The sequence below is a fragment of the Aythya ferina genome, assembly GCF_964211825.1.
Source record: "Aythya ferina genome assembly, chromosome: Z".
NCBI classification, from domain to species: Eukaryota; Metazoa; Chordata; class Aves; order Anseriformes; family Anatidae; genus Aythya; species Aythya ferina.
In genome coordinates, this window is record NC_140299.1 from 60,440,080 (window position 1) to 60,464,271 (window position 24,192).

The window sequence follows — 24,192 nt, forward strand, 5'->3', positions numbered from 1 at the left end:
TATTTCTGACTTTCTGTTCTTGTACTAGAGTCAGGTTCTTACTATGAAACAGTTAACATTCATACTGTCAGATGATCCCAGCAGAATGGAGTTGGATTTCTCACTAAATAGTCACCAATCTTCAATATCAGCTCCTAGGAAACTTGATCAAAGACTGTAAGATACATAAGCTAGAACTTTATTCCTACTTTTCTATCTCTTTTCCCTATTGTTGGATGGGATGTGTAATTTTTTTTAAATGTTAGATGTTGAACATCTGTCATCTTGGAAGTCCCCTTCAGTTCTCCTCTAATTGACTACTGAGTGGTTTATCCTACATGCAATAAGGAAGACCACATCCAGATAGATGATATGCACCACTGTCATTTAGAAGTGGCTTTTCCTGCAGTCTAGTGGATAATTACTGGGGTAGCAGTGATCACTTAGGTCCCAAAGCCTACCAAAACACTTTTCTGTCATTTTAAGCCAGAAATTTTCCTATTTTTTATCCTTTGAACCAATTTGGAATTTATTTTTTTTTTATCCAACTTCAATAGCAGTGATCATTTTTTTTTTTTTTTTTTTTTTTTTTCTGTTCACAATCACCTTAAGCTTTCTTTTGTCACCCATCAATCATTCTAGCTTCTTTAAGAATGTTGAAAATGTATTTAGGTAGTTTCAGAAAAAGTTTATCATAGATTTGTCCTTCTGACTGTGGATCTAGGTTTTTTTTTCAGAGATTTACTATATTTGTCTTTCAGTCTGTGTTCATACTGTGTTCCACAAAATCCATCAATTTGACGAACGATCCTAGCCTTATTGCATAGTACAAAATGGGGATTTTTGTTACTCATTTCCACCCGAAATCTGACTTGGGTACACAAAGTCTGTTTTGTTTGTTTCTTTGTTGTTTTGTTTTCTGTTACTTTTCCTCAAGAAAAGTAAGAACAAATATTTAGAAAAATTGGATAAGTATTTGAAGAATATTGGAGAAGTATAAAGGAGACTGCCTTGCTAAACAGCCTTTTATTGTAGATGGAATTGTGCAATTCTTGTTTAGGAAACAAGTGTCAGTCTTGCCGTTTTATTTAGGAAACAAGTATATTTGTTTGAAGATTCAATGTGCAAACACCATAACAGCCTTAATTACATGCCCTGGGCTGGTTTCCCTTTGGAGTTATAAACTTGAAAAGATGTGAACTTCATCTTCCATAAGGCTATTTATGATTTAACATCATGATAATTGAGCTATTCTGAATGGCAGTGCTACAGTTTGGAATAAGCTCAGAAATTCATACTCGATTTTCATCTGGTACAAAGTATTTTTCTTCTCCCACAAGTGGGAAAGAAAAAAATCCAAGAAGGAGTGATTATCAGTATTTATTATTAATTTTACCTACTTGTTTTTTCCTCTGCCTCCAACTTTAAGATAAACAAGAAAAAAAAAAAAAAGGAAGAAATATATTTGTAATGTATTTGGGGTTTGCAATCTTTCATTCACATTTTTCTTAGATGAGGATGGTTACTTTATCGAAGTTCTCCCCATACAGCCGCAGCTACCTGGGGTGATTCTTCTCTTGAAGTTTGATGCTCCAAGCATACTTGTTACAAGAAATAGTTAACAGTAGTAACTTATACTAAATTTCAATGTAGACTTCTATGTTAAAAATTCACAGGACCTTCTTCTGAAAGGTATGCTAAAATTTTGGAAGGTTATAAACATCCAAAAGCATTAACTGTTGTCAAAATCAGTCCTAACAATATTGTTTCATTATTAGTCTTTTGTATTCAAGAGAAAAAATTGAATTTTTACAGCTTTATATTTTTGATTTTTTTTTCTTACATTTAATAGAAATCTAACATATTCCTATTACAAGTACAACTCTTATATTACTTTTTCAGGTCAGTTGGAAGTAATCATGGATCGTCGACTTATGCAGGATGACAACCGTGGCCTTGGACAAGGTGTCCAAGATAACAAGATTACAGCTAATGTCTTCCGACTTCTGCTGGAAAGAAGACATGGAACAGATGTGGTAAGAATCATTGTCTGGATTTTTCTGGCTAGTTAAGACATGAATGTTTATTTCTGTTTTAGAAGCAGTGAACTTAGTAAAGAAGTTATTCCACAAGCAGTGTAATTAAGAAAACATAGCTTCCTAAAGAGTTATGTGAAATTGCTTGTACATTCTCAACATAAGGATTGCATCTTTCATTATTCCTCACACAAATGCCTGCATCGTTTCCCTTCTCATGCATCTACTTCCCATTTTTGTCACCTGGGTAAGAACCGGTATGTGTTTGGTAGGTTTTGGAGATTATATGTTTATTGATTGCATAACTAGGAAGCCAAGTAAAACAGGTAACTCGAGTTCACACTTCAGCACATCACTGAAGTACTATTGTGAAAGTCTCTTCTTTAAGTAAGTATTGGCTTTTTTATTTTTTTCTAGGAAGCTTATAAGAGATTCCTAATTAGTGAGAGTTATGGTTCATATCAGAGTTTATTGGAAGTGGGGAAAAAAGGTGAAAAATAATTTGGGATGAATAGGTGGAACAAGAAGACCAAGCTTAGCTTTTTTTTTTTTTTTTCTTAGGAAATAAGAATTAAGCAGAAATATGTAGATGCCAAACATTAAACCTTATTTCATTATGATTTTGTGAAACTAGAGGCTATCTTGTTTTTTTTTTCTTGCATAGCTCATCCTGTTTCACCCTTTTATATATAAATCTTTTCAGTTACTTGTCAGTTTTTTTCTCTGTTCTTTGCATTTTTCTCTTTAATTTTTTTTCCTATCATTTGAAAAGGACAAAATGAGAAATACTTCTTCATACTGAGACAGTAGAATCGTGATGACAGCACCAAGCAGATTTTAAAATCACAACATGGCTAAAGATGAGCAGTTGTATACTAAGCTGCTAATGAATATGCAGATAAATTGGAATTAATTCTGTTTTATAATGGATATCATTAAGCACTGTGAGAGGATAATATCAAGCTTAAAGCTAATTTCCACTACTTAATGATTGACAGATTTTTTCAGGTTGTACATGTCATTATGATTTTCTAGTTCCTCATCCTCTATAACACAGGCAGCACATTAATGGCTGTTATCAGTGTGGTGTGGAAATAGCTGAACCAGAAAGGAGCTAACTAAAGTCCTGAAAGCATTCTAGTTCTGACAGCAATGAGTGTTGCACAGGTTAATCTACCTTAGCAAAAAGAGACCTACAGGGAGATCTGTACTGCCACAATAAACTTTTTTTTTTTTTTTTTTTTTTTTTGTACACAAGGTAGTTTGTATTGTATTAGATTAAAATGTGAAGCTGCTAAATTAGAGTCATCGGACATGGAAAGCTATGTATACATAGCAGATAATACGGAACAACAGGAGCAGATCAAATCAGTCAGTGCTGTGGCACATGCATCTACACCATAGAATCATAAAATACTTCAATAGATACTTCTAGAAGTCATCTTATCCAGTCCCTGCTCAAAACAGATCTATTTCTGTATCAGCGTAGACTTCAAAACTATCCAAAGAACTAGTCAGTGTTAACAAATTCAAGTCAGATTCAATTGTAATCTGATTCAAAGGTTAGAGCGTAATTTCCATAGACCTCCGGGGAATTTTTGTTACTTTCCTACAGAAGAAAACTACCCCGTGCACACTCCGACTCCTCTGCAAACTAATGCAGTGGGTGGTTAAGTGTGGTTGACCAAAAGTTTACTTGCACAGCTGCTTTAGACCAAAATGTGCCTGTGGAAAGCAGTTTGAAGGTACCTCTACTGAAAGACAGGCAGAGTAAGCAACTCTGTTTAGGGCTACCTGGTTAGTGGAAGATGCACATTGCTTTTTGCATATATTTACCAGTTTGCCTGGAATACCAATCAGACACCTCCATGAGGTAACAAAGTATTTCTCTTTTCTTTTTAAAATCAGTCAGAGAGGTGCTATTGTTTCAACTGATGCAGCGTGCACTACCCACAGGAGCCAAACTCTTAAGCACGTGGATTTTGTTGGGTTTTTGTTTGTTTTAAGGAAATATGCAATATCTTTCTGGTGTTACATCTGGAATTCCCCTTTAGAGTGTTTTAGCTTTTTGTTTGTTGAAATTTTTCTAAAGATATGTAATATTTTCTGATTCTTGTAACTTTCAGATTTGTTAACACAAGGAAGGAATAGTACTTCCCTTTCTCTCCGTTTTGTGAAATATACAAATGCATTTTTAGTGCATGGCTACTTAGAAGGTAGTTGTTATAATAGCTTAATAATAGTCCTGTCAGAAAAAATTACAGAGAAATTGTATGCAGGTTATTTATGTGATGGACAGCAATGTGTGACTCATACACTGACCTTAATTTTGTTGTCAAGACCTATTTTTTTTTACTTACTTAAGGAACAGTGAAAGGAAGAAGAGAGTTTTGATCGCTTGTTATCTTTGCCAGTACAAGCATTTCCCAAAGTGGATTCTGTGTCTTCTCAAAAACAGTTCTGATGAGTAGTTTTTCTGTTCTTTAGGAAACTTTTCCTTAGGAGGAGTGTGTATGAAGTGTAGGATATACACTTATTTACAATTAACTAAAATAAATTTGCATCACTTTAAGTTATGGCAAAATAAGCCAAAAGTTTCTTTTCCTTTGCATCTCCAAAATATTTTTTTCCTTTCTCACCCCCAACCCTGAACAGTGTGTTTTAATGGCAGAGACAAGCCATGGTGAATGTGCTGAAGTGTAAACTTGACCTGTCCAGTTGGGTAGGCAGAGTTCTTAACAATTACTGTCACATTCAAGTAACCTGTATTCCATGAAGTCTCTAATCGTAGTAATTCCTGCGTTTTGGCTGTTGAATTTTAGCTTATGTCACCAGTAGTAAGTATTCACGCTCTGTACAAACAGCTTCAGGTTAATATAACTGATTCCACAACACACACCCTAACCTCCCACCCCAAATTTGGGTACTACAAAAGGTGTATTCACTGACAGTATTGCTCATTAAGTAAGTTATGTACATAGACAAGAGCTGTGCAGATACCACTTTGCTTTAGGTTACACTCACCTGATTTATTGACAACTTTGTCTCTTAGACTTCTGTTGATGTTACTACTGTTTGATACATCTCTAGATACTTTTTGTTCTCCTACTAAATGTAACTAATTCTGCTTAAGTTCGTTTTCTCCCTGCAAGTATTGATTGGCTCTGTATATCTTTTTGACTTCTCTCCTAATATTCATTTATTTTTCGTCAGATCATTTAGCAAGAATTAAAAACATTTTAGGTATAAATTCAAGGGATTATTATGTAGACGAAAATGACACTGAGCACAATTATCTCTACCTGTTTGTCAAAAAAACTAAATGCATCTTTGTTTTTGAACATACAGATTCTTTCTTTTACATTTGTTGTAAACTTAAGTAAAAATAAGCATTGGTACATTTTTTAATTCCATACCTCAGTATGTTATATTCATATAGGAAAATGAAGTACACATAATTTATAGGAAGAAGTAATATCTTTATTTCATCAATGACATAGCTGGAGAAAACAATGCCATTTCAGGCACACGCATTCTTCCTCAGACTTTTGTTTCATATCTTGCCTTGATTTGCTCGATTTATATGACCAGATTTATAGTCCAGTCCCAAGCAAAGAGCCAGGATTCAATAGCTCACATAGCTGCTATGATTTGGGGGAGGCTGTTTAGAGAAACAGTGATACAGGCAGTTAATAAAATCACAAATATGTGGCAGTCAGATAATCAATTTCTCTGAAAATACATGCTTTATGATATAGCCATTTGTCTGATTATTGAGTTGTACTTGCCTCTTACATGGAGTGCATATTTATAATGCATATGTGTATTTTGTGTACTAGGTATACACTTTACTATGCATTGCTATGCATTACCATACCCATAACAAATGTAACTGACTTGATATTTCAAAAAAAGCGGGAACTCTACTTCCATTTAGAAGTGTTTCCAAGCTCATGTTTGACAACTGTAGATAACTGCACATCCCTGGAGATGTTCAAGGTCATGTGGAATGGGGCCCTGTGCAACCTGATCCAGTGGGTGGTATCCCTGTCAATGGCAGGAGCGTTGGAACTAGAGGTTTTTTAAGGTTCTCTCAATCCCAAGCAATTCTATGATATTTCTGTGTCAATTTTAATAATGACTATTGTATTGAACTTGTCAAATATAAACAAAGACTTCAAAATTTGAGGCTTTTGTGATGATCATGGAAGAAACAAATAACATTTTCTGTGCATCTCTTTCATACCAGAACACAATGCATCCTCTTCTAGAGCCTTGCCTTGTAAATTTAGCTGTTTGGTGTTTTTATTGTTATTGATTTTATTAGTATACATACATATAGTGCTTTGTTTGAAGAGATATTCAGCTGTGTGCTAGTTCTTGACAGCCTTTCTTAAAATACTAAACTTAAATGATGATTATCTCTACGAAGTAGATGATATTTTATTTCTTATGATGGAAGTTTGTGTCTGCTGTTCAACAACAGTGTTAACATTTATATGCAAACACTATTTTTTCAGGCTAACACCATCCTCATTTTTATGGCAGGGCACTTAACAGCTTAATTGTTTCAAATACTGCTTCTTTCCTGACACTTCGATAAAGAGGTGTTATAGAAGGATTCTAAATAAAGACTGATTTATCTCCAAGTTCTAGTCATCGTCATACTGGCCAGAACTATAGGGAGTGAAAGTCCTCATCCTCCAACAGGGCAGCAGCCACTCATTGTAGCTGGCTCATGGTTAAAGAGGTAGCAAAGAGGATAGCCTTTTTCTGATTTCTGGACTTACAGTTGTGCCTCATTTTTTGTACATACTTCTGCAATGAGTTACATTATTTCCTTTGGGTGTTTTTATTTCTCTTCACTTGTGTGTACCCATCTGCCTACTCTGTTCAGAAGGACAATATTCTACTTGATAGTATACATAGTATTAAAGCTGTTTTTCCCACTAGCCCACATAATTGGACAAAGTGGAAGTGTAGGTCTTTTCAGCAGCTGCTCTGAGTTGGTGCAGTTAGAGCTCTTAAATCTAAATCTTGCTGTATCACCTCTTCTAGAAAGACCTAGTAATTCCTTCTGAAAGCTCTGGTGGTAGGACAGAGTCCTTCATAAAGGAAGGAGAAAGTCTGTGAGTCAGGCTTCTTTTCCTTGTATTCTCAACTGAAATAACTATAGAGAGAGAATCCCCTTGCATACAGAACAAACAATTTCTATTTTACATTTTCAAGTAATTTCTATTGGGGAAGCAACTTCCCCATCAGCAGCAAATTTCCAATGCAAATATAGTCTTTCTGGAAAACAAAAATTAGGAGATATCATGGGGTAACTTCTGTCTTGATCATCACTTTGGTGAGCTACTCCATTGTTGAAGGAGAACCCCAGAAAAATTCTGATCTCTGTGTTGCCAGTTAGTAGGAAACAAAATCTGGAACCATGTCCTTTCACATCTCTGGCATTGGTTATTTCTTTAGATTTTACGTCCATCCTCCTTCCTCCTGCATCATTACTGGAAAACACAAACACTGTAAGAATAATAAGAAAAGAAGAAATCAAATTGGCTGGGAGAGTCTATAAATTTTATTTTTTTTTTTTTCTTGAAAAAGGATGTCATGCTGCTTATCTGCTTTTGTGATCCCTTTCATATAGCTGTACTGATGTCCTACATAGTTGTCAGCCTCTAAGTATGGTGGTGTGCTTATGGTCCCAGTGGCTAGTTACTTTGTATGCTCCAGAAAACATGTTTGTTCTCCAAACAATCAGTTTATAGAGTGTGAGTGACTATGGCATCTGACTAACGACTCAATTAAACGCAAGGATCTGACAGTGATCAAAGGAGCAGCAATAAATGGAGCAACTCTAACCAGGGAGGAAAGGAACACACTAAATTGGCTACACCTGAGACTGTCAAATGAGGACAATTGTTACTAGTGTGAAACCTGACAAGGTGACTCATCAGAAAACACTTTATGAAGACTAGGGAGGTTATCTCCTAAAAGAATGAGATACTTGTTATTACGTTGTTCTGTGGAAAAGACATAGGAGGGGAGAGAGAAGGATTGAAGGCAAGCAAATGTGGGAACACAGAGGGAAAAGGGAAATACAAGGATCTGTGCTTGGTCACTACAGTCTATCCTGATTCTTTATTAGCTCACCAATTAGTTTAAGCTTGTAAGGGTAATTAAATAATTTCATGTCAGATTAGGAAAGTAGAATAAGAGGTCTACTTTTTAGTTATTGAAGAGAGAGGCCATGGGATTGAGGAATCAACAGAACTGTCTGCTGGTTACTAGAAAGTCTCTTATTTCTATGCATGCATGTGAACTGCTGATAAACTTCAAACTGGCATGTAGGTTTGCAACTACAAGGAGGTGAAGTCTGATATGGTGAACGGTTAAGAAGCCTAAGATCCAAGCCTGGATATCAGCCAGACTTAAAGTCCACATTGACTATTGAGGCATCAGCAGTGTACTTGTGAATCAAGAAAGTGATGGTGTCTGACTAGCGAGCTTCAGACCTTGTCAGCTGTAGGGTACAAGCAGGACCAGATTGTTCTGCTCATGTTTCTGAGTGCTCTGTGGGTGCTGGTAAAGGCTCTGCTCTCTTTTCATTTATGTGGCTGGTCATATATGTGGTATGTGTGTGCCTACTGAGGATACATGCCTTGCTCCTGCCTGGACTGGAACAAAGGACCACAGCAGTCTCCCACCTATCAAACTGGGATCAGAGGAGAACTCTGGTCTTAAAGACCCCCAAGTTTAATTCTATCAGACTGGGGAAGAGCAACTTCCATGGGTACAAAGTTCATTGAATTTGATTATTTGTAGACATCACAGGGTTCCTCACCTGCAGTCTTAGTACCAGCTCTGTTGGTACAGAAATTTTGTGATGATTTTAGAGTTACCGTGAACCAACTTGCAGCCTTGTGGACAGTGCCTCAATTTTTATTTCCTTTATAATCAGCCTTCAGGGACCCCTGTCACCTTGTGTGGCACAAATATGTTCCTAGTGTAATAGCTTTCAACTCAATTGATGGAAAATATTACATTCTGAGAGATAAAGACATTCTATCAATTCTTGTCTGCTCAATTCAGTCCTTTGCTGGTCAAAAAAATAAGCTATCAAAAAAAAATGAAATCCACGTCAAAATTCTCAAAAAAGTACTTGAAACACATCACCAAAAGAATTTATGCTTTGATATGCAAAACTGTAACATAACTGATGAATGTTTCATTGCTAACAAATATATATATATATGTGTGTGTGTGTGTGCGTGCACTATTCAGACAGATCCAGTATTTATATATTTCAGGATCTTTGTCCCCCAGGATTTCAGGAAATACTTTAATGCTCTACTATAGCAGAAAATAATCTGCACTAGTATTTTTGTTTATAGGCCTCATAAGATTTCAGGGTACCTGCCTGTTCAGTAGGCGCATTTGTGGCTGGTATTTCTGGTTGCAATTTATCTAGGTTTCCCTAAGAGTGTAATTCATTGTAGAAGACCTGCTTCTGCTCTTTTACAAAGCACTTGAAAATTGTTCAGCTGAGGAATCTTGTGCAGCTTCAAGTTCTTAAGTGTTCTGAATCCCCAAAGAAGATCTTCCTGTTGCCTTATCTGGTTTCCAAACAATCTTGGTATATCCCCCTACAACCACTAGCCAGTTTGGAAGCTGATAGAAGTGATGAGCAGTGTTTTCTTTGACCTGCGGTTATGTTGGCCAAGCATGGCACTCTTGGTCACTGAAAAAAAAAATATTTGCATCAGAAGAAAAAGAGATTTTTCTATTGTAATTCTTGCTTCTGAAAAGAGATGAATGTTTGGAGATGCATTGTAGACTGAAGGAGATCTGAATATGCTTTTCACAAAGGGTTGATACAGAGCTGTGAATAATCCAGCTGCTTTAGAAGGAGGATTGACATAAGCATTTTAACATGCAAGATTCTTTCTTTCAGTCTGCATTGGTGTCTAATTGCTATTTGTTCCACAGTGGGTTTAAACCCCATTATCTGATACCCTTCTTGCTAACTCAAAGGCATCAGTTTTTACAGGCACACTAAAATCCAGTTCCAGACAGAGACATCAAACAAAAGGGAATACCTATGCATCCATATCTGGAGGACTTTTTAGTGATCTCAGAACCTGCCGGAAACAACCATACTTTTTGCAATACAATGTGCAACTTCAAATGAATTTTAAAAAAGTATATTGGATTTTTGCTTGATGAGGTAACACCCAGGCAGTCTTGCATGTAAAGCCTACACACAAGTTGAAACAATTTAGTGCTATATATCAGTTTAATGAATTTGACTAATATTGTTCCCAAATAAAATCTGAATTTCTAAACATAGATTCATAGAATCATTAAGATTGGAAAAGCTCTCCAAGATTGTCTGGTCCAACCATCCCCCTCCCACCAATGTCACCCACTAAACCTTGTCCCTAAGCACCAGGTTCAACCCTTCCTGTAACATTCATGGGGGTGGTGACTCCACCACCTACCAAGGCAACTTGTTCCAATGCCAGACTACTCTTCTTAAGAAATTTCGCCTAATTTCCAACCTTAACCTCCCCTGGCGCAACTTGAGACCTCTAGTCCTATCATGTGTGAGAAGAGGCTGACCCCCAGCTCCCCACACCTTCCTTTCAGGCAGTTGTAGAGAGCAATGAGGTCTCCCCTGAGCCTTCTCTTCTCCAGGCTAAACATCCCCAGCTCCCTCAGTCCTCATAGGGCTTGTGTTCCAGGCCCTTCACCAGCTTCGTAGCCCTTCTCTGGACACGCTCCAGGGTCTCGATATTTCTTGTAGTGAGGGGCCCAAAACTGAACACAGTACTTGAGTACTCCTGAAATAGAGAACCCTTTACAGAGTTAAGGATTCACGATGTTTGGTCTTGGGGAAGAATGTATGCATTTTAAAGCTAAGGCAGCTGTCCTTACCTATTATGTGTTTTTGTCACATATTTTAAGACTGCTTATTCACATAGTCAATGTTGTCTGTCATTATGTTTCACATTTATAAGCTGGCTACTGCAGTATCACCCACACAGTTTCTTACATAGAAGCTGCATCTCAACAGACATACAGACAAATTGTCAGTCTTTGAATTGCACAGGAAGAAACAAATTCTTCTTTCTGTGTTTGTCTTTGGAGGCTGACCATATCAGTTGCTGTCAGTTGCTACATTATGATTGAGAGAGATTTAATAACACTGCCTGTGTCTATTTTGGGACTAGTAATGCTCTGAAGAGTCTTTTTACTTCACAGCTTAGATTTTCCAGTCTAAAAGCATTCTTCTTCTGCCAGTGGTGGATTTTCTGAATTTGTAAAAGAGGAAGTTGATTAAAAAAAACCTAACAGTTTCTACACACAACATGAGAGTAAGAGACTTTTCTACCAGGAATAGTCCAGATGTTTTGGTATCAGACTCTTTTGATCTTCATCCTTTGATTTAGCAGGCCCAGAACTGGATCTGTTCCCAGATTTTGTCTGAATGTACTGAGATCCAAAGTCAGCATCCACTTTTCAGCATGTTTCATGAAACTGTTTGGATGCTGGTTGTTTTGGAGTAGTAAGCAAGTTTCCTTCCAGGTTTGGGCAGTTGTACTTGACAGAGAAAAGTCTAGAAGAGGACTAAATAGTCAAGATTTGTGATTTGATATTCCATCTGCCCCAATTTGCTTTCCTTATTTTTTTAAGGCTTCTTGCCTGTATTGAGAAGTTAATTGTTTCTCTGTCAGCATCAACTGAAGCCCAATTATCAACTGTATCAGCTTTACTTTATTCTCTACACTGTCTTCCATTCTTTCTTCCATTCAATTACTAAAGGATTTCTGAAGAGTCTAATTAATGTTTTTCCCCTCTAATTAAGGACCCCACTTTCTTAGTTTAAGCTCTTAACAGAAAACCCTTTGAGTCTTTTCTTAATAAGTTCCATCCTCGCTTTATTGATAGAATAGCTCTTGTCTTCCATAAGGACACTCTTTATAGACCATTTTTAGAACTTGTTGCTGAATGTTACCTAAGGTTCTATTGGACTCTGTGTGTGTGTGGTTTCTTTTTTTTTTTTTCTCTTTTGTCTCTAAAAATAAAATTCAGAATTTTTCGCCTTACTTCTGATGAGAAAGAAGGGTCCTTGGGATTTGTATTCATTATTACTCAGTCACTGGGGGGGCTATATTTCAGAGCAGACTGTTTCTAATTGGATAACTGTATATGCGTGTGCTACAAGGTAGTTTGGAAAGGCAGTGTTTACTTTGATTAGAGCTCATTAAGCCAGCACTCAGCTATATCAGTGGCATTTGTCAGAATCTTGCCAATACATAATGTTTGTAAAGCTGCCAGTGGAGCTCCATTCACACTTTGAGTGTTAAACACAGTCATTGAAGTTGAGGAAACAATGCCACTTTTGAGAGCAGTACTTTAATTAGATGGAGACTGTGGGACTTTTACGTAGTATTAGCAGGGTACTGCTGAAAAGCTACCCAGGTTGTGAATGTAGATACAGAGTAACTGTTCTTCCAAATCTGTTGTGTTTACATGAAGAACCTTATTTTCTCTGGCTTTCCTCGGAGCATTGAGTTTTGTATCAATTTATTAAGAGGACAAAGGCATACTCCGATCCCTTTATGACTGGGATGCATATAGGAGGGGAACAGGCTTTGAGGTGTTCCTTCTGGAACTTTTGTAATAGCACTGTCTTGACAATGTTCGTAAAACCCCTTTTCTTTATTTAGTCTCCTGGCAGCTTTTGATACCTGCTTTACTCTCCATTCCTATTGCTAATACAGACATAGATTCACTGAATTACCTCCCCTGGGAAGAGACGACTGCACTTGTTCTGTTGGTGCTTACTGTCATTCCAGATGTGGGAATACAAGATTCGTGATAAAAATCTCCATTTTAGTGCAGCTTTTAAAAGTTTGAATTTTGGATAATGCTCAAGTTGAATGTTTATGACTGTGATAAAATAAGCAAACACAGCAGGAACAAAGATCAGCCAAGTTGATTCAGCTCTAGTTCTAGCATTTGCCAGAGTACTTCAAGACTGTGTTTCCCTACAATCATCAGTTGAAAAATCAGGAAAGATAGGAGCCACTCTTTATGGTTTTATTAAGGGTTTTCTGACAACTTTGTCCCTTTGCCCACTGGCAGTTAATGATTCTCTCCCACACACATTATTCCTGAAGGTTTTCGGTTCCATTCTTCCCATCTTTCCTGGTTTCTCAACTGCTACTTACCTTGCTGCATCTTTATCGTAAAAATACCTTTCTTATTTACATTACTTCTGTTAGCCTTAGAGATGGCCTTGAAGGATTCTGTCCTAGAAGATTGTCCTGCCCTATCTTTTAGAATTAGAATAGTTCAACTGGAAGAAGCCTACAGAGATTGAGTCCTACTGCCTGACCACTTCAGGGCCAAACAAAGGATAAAGCATATTAATCAGGGCACTGTCCAAATGCCTCTCAAACACTGACAGGCATGGGGCATCAATGACCTTGCTTGGAAGCCTGTTCTGGTGTTTGACCACCCTCATAGTAAAGACATTTTTCCTAGTGTCCAGTCTGAACCTCTTCTGGCACAGCTTTGTGCCATTACCATGCGTTTTGTCCTTATGTTACTGGGGGAAGAGACCGGCACCTCCTTCTCCACTTCCCCTCCTCAGGAGGTTGTACAGACCATGACATCTTTTCTGAGCCTTTTTTTTTTTTTTTTTTTCCACCAAACTAGACAACCCAAGTACCTTTAGCTTCTCCTCCTAGGACATGACTTCCAGCCTCTTTACCAGCTTTGCTGCTGCCCTCTATACACTTTCCAAGTACCTTTAGATCCTTTTCACATTGTGGAGCCCAGAACTGCACACAGTATTCAAGGTGAGGCTGTACCAATGCTAAATATAGTGGGAGCATCACTACTTTTGACTGGCTGGTGATGCTGTGTTTAACACACCCCACAATGTGGTTTGCCCTCTTGCCTGCCAGGGTACACTGCTGGCCATGCCAAGCCTGCGGTCACCAGCACCCCCAGGCCTCTTTCTGCTGAGCTGCTCTCCAGCCATTCGTCTCCTAGTACTTGTGTCCAGCATTACTGTATCACAGGTGCAGTGTCTGACATTTTCCTGTGTTGAAATTAATGTCATTGATATCTGTCCAATGCTCCAATGTATCTAGATCCCTTTGTAATGCCTCTTGTCCCTCAAGAGGGTCAACTTCTAGCCGTGGCTGGGAACTCATCTAATACTTTGAGCATTTTCTTACTTTCATGTCAGCTAATGCACAGATTTGTCTCCCATTTTTTTTTCCTGTGTTTCTGATCTCTGGGATTTGTGAAAGATCTTGACTCGTGGATGTCATGCTTGTGTTAACATATAAGATATTTTTCTATACATGGAGCAGAAGCTTTCAGAAAGCTCTCACTTCTGTTCATCTCAAATGACCTTGGTGGCATTTTCTGAGGAACATCTGCTTCTGAAATTCAGGGCATCTAAATGAGTTCTGTTTGTTTTTGCCAAGCGCTGTACTTCCAGTTGTAAAGTTGGAGCTAGCAGAATGATTTTCAAGTCACTGTTCCATTAGTGAACTGTAGCCCTTCTCCAAGTAAGTATGTGGGATGTCTTACAGTAAGAATTTGCATGTAGGTAAAACGTGTAAAAGGAGAGAAAAATAAGTTGTTTTTGTGAAGGCTTACCATTCTTCCTCTTTCCAACTTTTTAGTCCCTTATAGCTGAAAAATCTAGAGTTAAGGAGACCATTGGTGCATATGGGGCATGCTGCTTTTTGACACGTTTCTAGTGTATGTTAGGTAGTGGTCAAAAGCAGGGAAGGGAATGAATAAACCTGAATTCTAGCAGGATCTCTGATCTCAAATGCTTTGGAGTATGCATGCCCACAGGTCAAAAATGCACATAAGGAACTAATCTTAAGTAATGGTGGTTGCTGGATGGTCATTTTCTCTTCTGCTGTTTCTCGGGTACTGTACCTGGAATTAGGAACCAGCTGCAAGAGCTCTGGATAGTAGGATGAATATATTATTTGACTGATTCAGATGCAAGTAATCAGCTTCTTTTACAGAAAAAAATATTTGAAGAATAATAAGAAAACCGATGATAGAATAATATGACCTACTTTAGCACATAAATGGCAACAGAGTAAACAGTCAGTGTTCCTTTTGGGGTCAAACAGTGAACTCTTCTTTAAAAAAACATGTATATGCATGTTTCCCCGTGGTTAGGGAATGTATGCAGTCATTTGAACTAAGACAGCTTTAGCTGTATTTAAAGCAAGCTTGCTCATATTTTAATGGGAATGGGGAGAATAATGACAAGAAAGTTTGCCAGAGATGCTGAACTATTTAAGGTAATAGAAAAAAATCAAGGCTAACTGTGGAATTGGAAAAGGACTTCAAACTGATTAAGCATGCAGTAAAATGGCAGATGAAGTCAATGTAGATAAATGTGTGCAGTGATGCACATGGGGGAGCAATCCTCTACAACTATTAGCTATTGCCATTTTTGGAATGGAATTTGGGATCGTGATAAATCTATAACAATATTAGCCTCTGTGCTTAGTAGCTGCATAAGAGGCTAACACTGTTAGTCATTACTGAGAAAAGAACCAAGAACAAAGCAGAGATTACCCAGTTACATCAACTCAGCTCTGGCATATGTTAAATTGCTACACTGTCAGATGCATTTAATGCTTGTGCAAAGGTATAAATAAATATACATGCACACGTCAAAACAGGAATTACTATTATGGTTGTTCATTACAAACTGATAAATACTTCCCCCCCTTTGCTTTAAGTGTCTCACATTTATTATTTCCATGTTTTCAACCTACCATAAAATGCAAATTTAAGATCACAAAGTTTAGGATGCTGTATTGTTGGTAAACTTTCTTCAGAGTTTTCACTAAAAATCACCTGTCTAACTACAAATAAGTAGGGATTTGTCTGATGAAGTATGTGAAGAAAAATAAGTGCAAAAGCAATTTTTCATGTTTCTACCTTGGTTTTCCTAACATTCTAAAACTGAAAGTGCCTTGTAAAGTTTCTTTGTTTTCTTTTCTGGCTTCTGTGAAGCTTTGAATTACTGCAGTGAACGTGAGGACTTAATCGTTTCAGGGCTTGTGACACAGTTTCTGCAGCCATGTTCGAAGCACTCCAAGTAAAACTTTGTAAAAACTGTGGATGGAGTTCTTTCAGTTCCTGCTGGTGTGATGCTGAAATGAAACTGCTGAATGTGAATTCTTTTTTATTGCCACCAAGGCAAAGATGATAGTTGCAATACTCTACACCTAACCCCCCTTCCCCCCCCCCCCCCCCACCCCCCCCCCCCCCAAAAAAAAGAGGGGGGGGGTGCAGTTTTTTCTTTTTTAGATCTAAAAAGAAAGAGGGAGGTAGGATACAGGTTAGATGAATCTGAAAAAGGAAGAAAAAATAAGAAATATAGGATAGAAAAATAATGTAATAAAAGAAGCCTGCAGAAGACTAGCTTGCTGTCAGTATTCAGGTAAATACTGAAACATATAGAGTAAGTTACTAGAGTAGTAACTTGCTTGTTTCTCTAAACTGTGTTGTTTATGAAGAGCTAACTTGAAAGACTGCACAATTGTGTAAAAAGAGATACCTTAATTATCATTTTGAAAGATGTACTAATACTTGTAAATCATGAGGGTTTCCTAATATTAGAAAAAAGAGAATTTGTGGATAATCAGAAATTTCCAAAAGTAATTAAACAGATAATCTATAAAATTTTCTGTTAAATTAGTGGATTCATATGTAAAGGAAATTATTTAGAATTTTAGACATGTTGGTATAGTAACTTGATCTTGAAAATATTTTGTCTTGTGTTTTGCAGAATGAAGAGAAGGCATCAGTCAGTTTTCCCTCGCTTCTTAGCCATATGACTTCGTCTTTCTTAAATCATCCTGTAATTGTGATGACAACATATGCAGATTCAGGTGTCCCGGAGATGCTGAATACTTTTTCTCCACTCATGTCATCTATGCCTTGTGACATTCATATAGTTAATCTGAGGACAATCCAGTCAAAGGTAAGGTCAAAAGGATCTTTTAACAAGCAAACTTTTTAATATAGTCCAATCAAATACTTTATTCTAGGAAAGTAATTTATAAAGTTCTTATTTGATAAATTGTATAGTAATTACTAGTTTTTGTTAAGGTTAGTAAACTTTGGGTACAATCATTATTGCTTTTAATAAAGCATGTTGTTTAAAATCCCTCTGATTCCATTTGGTAGGCTTAACAAAAAATAGCCATATTATAGCACCCACTGGAATAAATTCTTACAGTATTTTTAAGCTTCAGTATAAGACCTATTTTAATTATGCTAACAACAGCTTATATTCTATGGTTCCTGTGAAACTGTTCTCTGGTATGTCTAAAAATCAAACCCAAACCTGTTCCATATCTTTTTGCTGTTGTTTTTGTTTTTCTCTGCAAAAGAACTTACACAATTGTAAACATCATATATAATTTTTCTGTTTGGTAAGCCACAGAGGAAGTGCTTTGTCCCTCCTACTTCCACCAGGCCTTGTAAAAATTCTTTTCAGCTTTTTCAACACCTTTTAAAATGTGGGCGTCTAAACTTCACGCCGTATCTCAGTATTTCTCACCAGTGGTGTTACCATAGATGAAATTCCTTTTTAATTCTGCCACACTTAGATACTTACAGACTACAGTTGTCCCTGCTCCCTTGGAGCCTCTATGGTGGCTGAGGTAAAACTGCTCATCAATAATGACCTCAAATCATATTCAGAATATTTGCAAAACTTTCCATTAATTACTGTAAATGTATCAGTTACACAGTTCATCATTTTCATTTTCATTCTTTATTTTAGAACTTAAACAATCAGTTCACTTCTTACACTTTGTTAGTAGTTCAATGTCATATGAACTCCTTCAGCTCTGACTGTTTCTTATTTTGAATTTCAAAGTGAACTAACTCTTCATTCTGTGGGTCTTATGTCTTTGAAGAGTTAGGAAGAAGCTTCATACTGAATTAAATCGTTATGTGAAGTGTATGTTCCACACTTTGCTGTAAAATCTTTTCATTTTCCTCAGCCAGTTCAGCACTGCCTTTTTTCTTCAGCACATCAGGTCTGGTACAGACCTTCATGAACATGACAACTTTTCCACTTTGGGGCCTAAATTTCTTCCCCATGTTTGTATAATTTGGTAATGAAACCCGTGAAATGGAAGACTGGCTCTGCATCAACCATTTTGTTCAATATTACTCGTAGATGAATTTTACTACTTTATCTGTGCTATTCCAGCCATATTATCCCAGTTGGCAGAAGATTTTTAGAGGCTATGCTTTTTCCCTGTCCACCACAGTGTAGTTCAATGGTTACTTGACTGACGGCTCCCAAGTTCACAGCATTATGCTGTGCACTTCAAAGTGAAAATTATTAGTATTCATAAGATAGAGGCACTATCATTATAGGTACGGAACAGTTCTTCCCCACAGCGGAAATGGTACTATGCTATGCAAAGAATGTCTTGCATGCCAAAAGGACCTTTTCAGTTTTCTCCTTGCTTTCTGCTTCCTTTTCCCATCTTACAAGAATCTGAATGCCGAATGCCATAATTCTGGCTAATTGATGCAGTGCAATTTTTTCCAGAATTTAGATTATTTATATATTGCTTTAGCTGTTGAGTCATAGAATCAAAGAATCATTTAGGTTGGAAAAGACTTCAAGGTCATCAAGTCCAACCATCACATCACTCTAGAAGTCCACTTATAAACCATGTTCCTAAGTGCCACACCCACATGTTTCTTGAATATCTCCAGGGATGGTGACTCCACCACCACCCTTGGCAGCCTGTTCCAATACCTAACGACCCTCTCCGTAAAGAAATTCTTCCTCCCCTGGCACAAGTTGAGGCCGTTGCCTCATGTCCTATCACTTTTCACCTGAGAAAAGAGACTGACACCCTCCCTGCTTCCACCTCCTGTCAGGTAGTTGTAGAGAGAGTAGTGAGGTCTCCCCTCAGTCTCCTCAAGACTAAGCAGTCCCAGTTCCCTCACCTCATGCATCTCGTTCTCTAGTCCCTTCACCAGCTTTGTAGGTCTCCTCTACACACCCTCCAGCACCTCGATGTGCTTCTTGTAGTGAGGGGCCCAAAACTGAACACAGCACTTGAGGTGCAGTCTCAGCAGTGCTGTGTACAGGGGACTAAACCCTTCCTTAGTCCCACTGGCCACACAATTTGTGATGTAGGCCAGGATGCCAATGGCCTTCTTGGCCACCTGGACACACAGCTGGCTCGTGTTCAGCTGGCTGTCGGCCAGCACCCCCAGGTCCTTTTCTGCTGGGCAGCTTTCCAGACGCTCTTGCCTGAGCCTGTACTGCTGCATGGGGTTGTTATGAGGCACCTGGCATTTAGCTTTGTTGAATGTCGTGTAATTGGCCTTGGTCCCTTGGTGCAGCCTATCCAGATCCTTCTGCAAAGTCTTCTTGCCCTGAAGCCTATCAACATTCCCACCCAACGTGGTGTCTTTGGCAAGCTTACTGAGGGTACACTTGATCCTCCACCAAGATTGTTGGTAAAATATGAAAGAGAACTGGCCCCAGTACTGAGTCCTGGGGAACATCACTTGTGACTGGATGCTAACAGGATTTAACTGCATTAACAATGACCCTTTGAGCCCAGCCACTTTTTTTTTTTGTTTGTTTTGTTTTGTTTTGTTTTTTTTTACCAACCACACAGTTCATCCTTCCAAGCCATGAGTAGTCCTTTTCTATAGGAGAAGGCTGTGATTCTGTAGGAGAAGGCTTTGACATTTGCCAACCTCCAGTCATCTGGGACCTTTCTTGTTAGCCAGGACTAAACGGTAAATTTTTGAAAGTGACTCAGCAAACACCTCTACCAGCTCCTTCAGTACCCTTGAGTGGATCCCCTCTGGCCCCATAGATTTTTGGGTATCCAAATGGTTAGTAGGTCGCTAGCCATTTCTCCTAGGCTCACAAGGTCTTCGTTGTGCTCCCTGTCTCTGACTTCCAGCACAGTGAGCTGGGTACCCTGAGAAGAAGTGGACTTTCTAAGAAAACTGAGGCAAAAAAGGCATTAAGTACCTCATCTCTTTCCTCAGCTCTTGTCACTATGTTTCCCCCCACACTGAGTAAAGGATGGAGATTCTCCTAAACCTCCCCCCCCTTTTTTTTTGTTTCTATCTTTATAAAAACATTTTTTTATTGTCTTTCAGTGTAGTAGCCAAGGTAAACTCTAGCTGTCATTGTCCCTTTGAACTGACATCCCTGCAGAACACCTATGATCAAGGGCTGAGAACTCCATCATCTCATGATCCCTGTTTCCAAGATGGCCTCCAACCATCACCCACAAGGCCTTTGCTATGGACAAACAACAGTTCAAGCGGGGCACCTTCCCTAGTTTGTTCCCTCTCTACCTGTGTCAGGAAGCAATCCTCTGCACATCCTAGGAATCTCCATTTGCTACTTCTCTGCCATACTGTATTTCGAGTAGATGTCAAGGAAGTTGAAGTCTCTCATGAATGACTGCTAGCAATTGCAATACTTCTATATCCTTACAGAATGTTTCTTATGCTTCTTCATCCTGGTCTGTAGCACACTCCTACCACAGTATCTCCCATGTTGGCTTTTCCCCGACTTACCCAGAGACACTCAGCCTTTTCATCACCGTAACTAAGCTCCATGCAGTCCAAACCTTCCTCAATGCAGAGGGCTATCCCACCTCCTCTTCTTTCTGGCATGTCTCTCCTGAAGAGTCTGAAGCTATCCATCACCGTGCTTCAGTTGTGTGAGCCATCCTGCCATGCCTCTATCATGAAGTCTATGATATCACAGCCCTGAGACTGGGCTAAAAATTCCAGTTCCCCCTGCTTATTTCCCATGCTACAGGCATTTGCTCAGAGGCATTTAAGTTGAGTCCCTGATAAAACTCACTTACATGGCTGGCATTCCTTTGTGTTGCTCTTCAGGAGTTCTTCCTGTTCCTTTTGCTATCCTTGGGCAGCCATTGCTAATGCTGACATCAACATTACCCCTCCCCAGAAACTTCAGTTAATTTTTTTTTTTTTTCACCAGATTGGCAGGTCTCTTTCCCTCCTCAGACAGAACTCCCCATCATCTCCCAGTAGATGAGGTTTCTCAAGATCCAAGACCTGCCCCTCCACTCCCCCACATGCGACTGCCCACTTGAAACTGATTTTTAAGAAGTGATATTACAATTTCACATAAAGGGGTACCAAAACAAAAGTATTAGGATTTAAGGTAGAAGTTAGAATGCATGAAAATGCATTAAAGCATAAATGAGAAAAAGGGAATTTCTAGTTTTCTGCTCCTCTCAGAGGGGGAAAAATAATATTGTTTTAAGATACATGATCCTGTCATGGAAGAGTCCAATGTCTTATTGTTTGTTTGACAAAGATTTTGCCTACTGTAAGTAGACAGGACCTCAAGACTTAAAAACTGATTGCATTTGTCCATTTATACTGAATATAAGTGCATATTTTTCTCATGTTATTTGAACTTTGTGATGCATGCCTGTTAGCTTACAGTATCAGATAAAAAATGTTAAAATGTTTTTTTCTCTCTCATCCAAATTTTAGCAGCATTGCGTTGGGATACTGTTTATAAGGAAGCTTAGGATTTTTAATTTTTTTTTCCTGCTAGCAGCCTGATATGAGGACAGCATTTTACTTCTCAGAGATCAAAATCAAATCAAGCTTTGACAGCTCTTCCAAGAAAGGCAGTCAGAGATTTGATAGTATGGTAGTTAGGGAATTTTTGTCTTCATAACAATGTGAAGCTTCACAAGACTAAAGATATTTCTGTTTGCTAAAATTTGAGAAATGTGTTACAGGTTTTCATGCAGATGGCATAGTCATGTTTAGAAGGTATACGTGACATAAATTGGGTTCATCGTTGCTCAGATGTTCCCTTAGGCATTCATAGACCTAATATAATTTACCTAGCGATGATAGAAGAAGAGATAAGTTATAGTAGATGTGGAGACTGTGGCAGCTTGCTCAGTCTTAAGACAGATTAGCACAGCTTAGGTGTGTTGTTTGCTTCTTTTTTAATTTTTTTGTTTACAGTTGGATGCTATCTGCATGTTAAAGTCCTGGGAAGTCTAAAAGGTTGTCTGCTATACCATAGGTGTTTACACTTGGCAGAACTCACTTTCTGAAAGTGTCATTAATTGTTTATTACCTTTGTGTTGTAAACATTTTGAATCTTAATTAAGATAATATTTAATTTTAAAAACTTAAGAGATGAAATATTCATGCCATCATTTGAAATGCGTTTGTTATGCAGATGACAAAAAGGTAATTCTACGAGATACAGAGAAAGTGTTGATATTCATTACTCTCTTGTCATTTTTAACATCAATTTACCCCATAGGAAGTCAAGCTTTTGCAGCATGAATTTTAATATTTCTCTAATCTGATGTTTAGGCAGATAATAATACTTTGTGTGCATAAAAATGTCTACTTCTAAGTGCAAACGTTTTGCCACATCAGTGACAGTGAAGAAGTTGGGAATTAGAGTTGGAGACTGAAAATAATTTTTTTGGCGTCATTATTATTAACTTAATATAGGAAGTTCCAATAAACAATATAAGAACTTTTTCAACTACCAAGGATATATTACACATATTAAACCTATTTAAATTGTCTGACTGTAGATACCATGCATTAATTAAGAACAGGATTTTAGGTGGTTATAAGTAAGCTATTTATGAAAATCTTATCAAACTGAGATTTGTTCAGGCTTTGTAAACTATGCAAATGTTTTACTGCAAAATATCTAATTTCAAGTCCAAATAACATGAGTAAATTTTTGCTATTTTAAGTGTCTTCTAAGGAAATTTCCATTTAAGTTTATCAGTTTTCCATTTTTTATCATCTGAATGAGTATTTAGTAATGTGAATTTGTTATACTATGAAGCAGTGACATACTGTGGTTTAAAGAAGCTGGTTCAGGCTGTTCCGAGATGTACTTTATTAGGAGAAACTTGGTTTGGAACTGAAGCCTTAATCTAATGATACCTTTTGTTTATTACACCTCCAAGAGTTAAAAATCAAAAAAAGAATAATCATAGAGTCATAGAATGATTTGGATTGGAAGGGACCTTCAAGACCATCCAGTTCCAAACCCCTGCCATGGGCAGGGACACCTCCCACCAGGCCAGGTTGCCCAAAGTCCCATCCAGCCTGGCCTTGAACACCTCCAGGGATGGGGCATCCACAGCTTCTCTGGGCAACCTGTGCCAGTGCCTCACCACCCTTACAGTGAAGAATTTCTTCCTAGTATCTAATCTAAATCTACCCTCTTTTAGTTTAAAGCCGTTAGCCTTTGTCCTATCACCACACTCACTGACAGAGAGTCCCTCCCCAGCTTTCCTCTAGGCTCCCTTTAGGTACTGGAAGGCCGCTATAAGGTCTTCCCAGAGTCTTGCCTTCTCCAGTACCTCACTACCCTCAAAATAAAGAACGTCTTCCTAATATCTAATTTATATCCAGTCTTTTGTAGTTTAAAACCATTAACTCCTTGTCCTTTCACTACACTCTGACAAAGAGTCCTACCTTAGCTTTCCTGTAGGCCCTCTTTAGGTACTCGAAGGCTCTGCTATAAGATGTCCCCTGGAGCCTTCTCTTACCCAAGGCTGAACCCCAACTCCCTCAGCCTATCTTCATACGGAGAGGTGCTCCAGCCTCTTGATCATCTTTGTGTCCCTCATCTGGACTTGTTCTAATACTTCCATGTCCTTCTTGTGCTGGGGCCCCAGAGCTGAACACAGTACTTCAGCTGGGGTCTCATGAGAGCAGAGTAGACAGGGAGAAACACCTTCCTCATACTGCTGGCCATGCTGTTTTGATGCAGCGCAGGTAGGATATGGTTGGGTTTCTGCGCTGCAAGCGCACATTGATGGCTCACGTTGAGCTTCTCATCAATCAACACCCCAAGGTCCTTCTCATCAGGGATACTTTCAGGACATTCTCTGCCAAGCCTGTATTTACATGTATACTTGGGATTACCTCAAGTACAGTACTTATCAGCATAGGATTCTCCAAAGCATTAGATACTCATTGAAGTAGCAGAAAAGAATTTAACTCATGACAGTGATTATTGGGAAAAAGCATCATCACAAAATTCAAGTACAATGGAAATAAA

General features: G+C 38.2%; 1 protein-coding gene across 1 annotated transcript in view; it reads left to right on the forward strand.

The window, feature by feature from the left end:
• MAN2A1 (mannosidase alpha class 2A member 1) overlaps positions 1–24,192 on the forward strand; it is a 131,158-nt gene that overhangs the window by 101,269 nt on the left and 5,697 nt on the right. The window contains exons 19-20 of the mRNA XM_084503520.1: positions 1,882–2,015; positions 16,870–17,064. Of these exons, the coding sequence (XP_084359646.1) occupies positions 1,882–2,015; positions 16,870–17,064 (329 nt within the window). The remainder of the gene's footprint in view (positions 1–1,881; positions 2,016–16,869; positions 17,065–24,192) is intronic.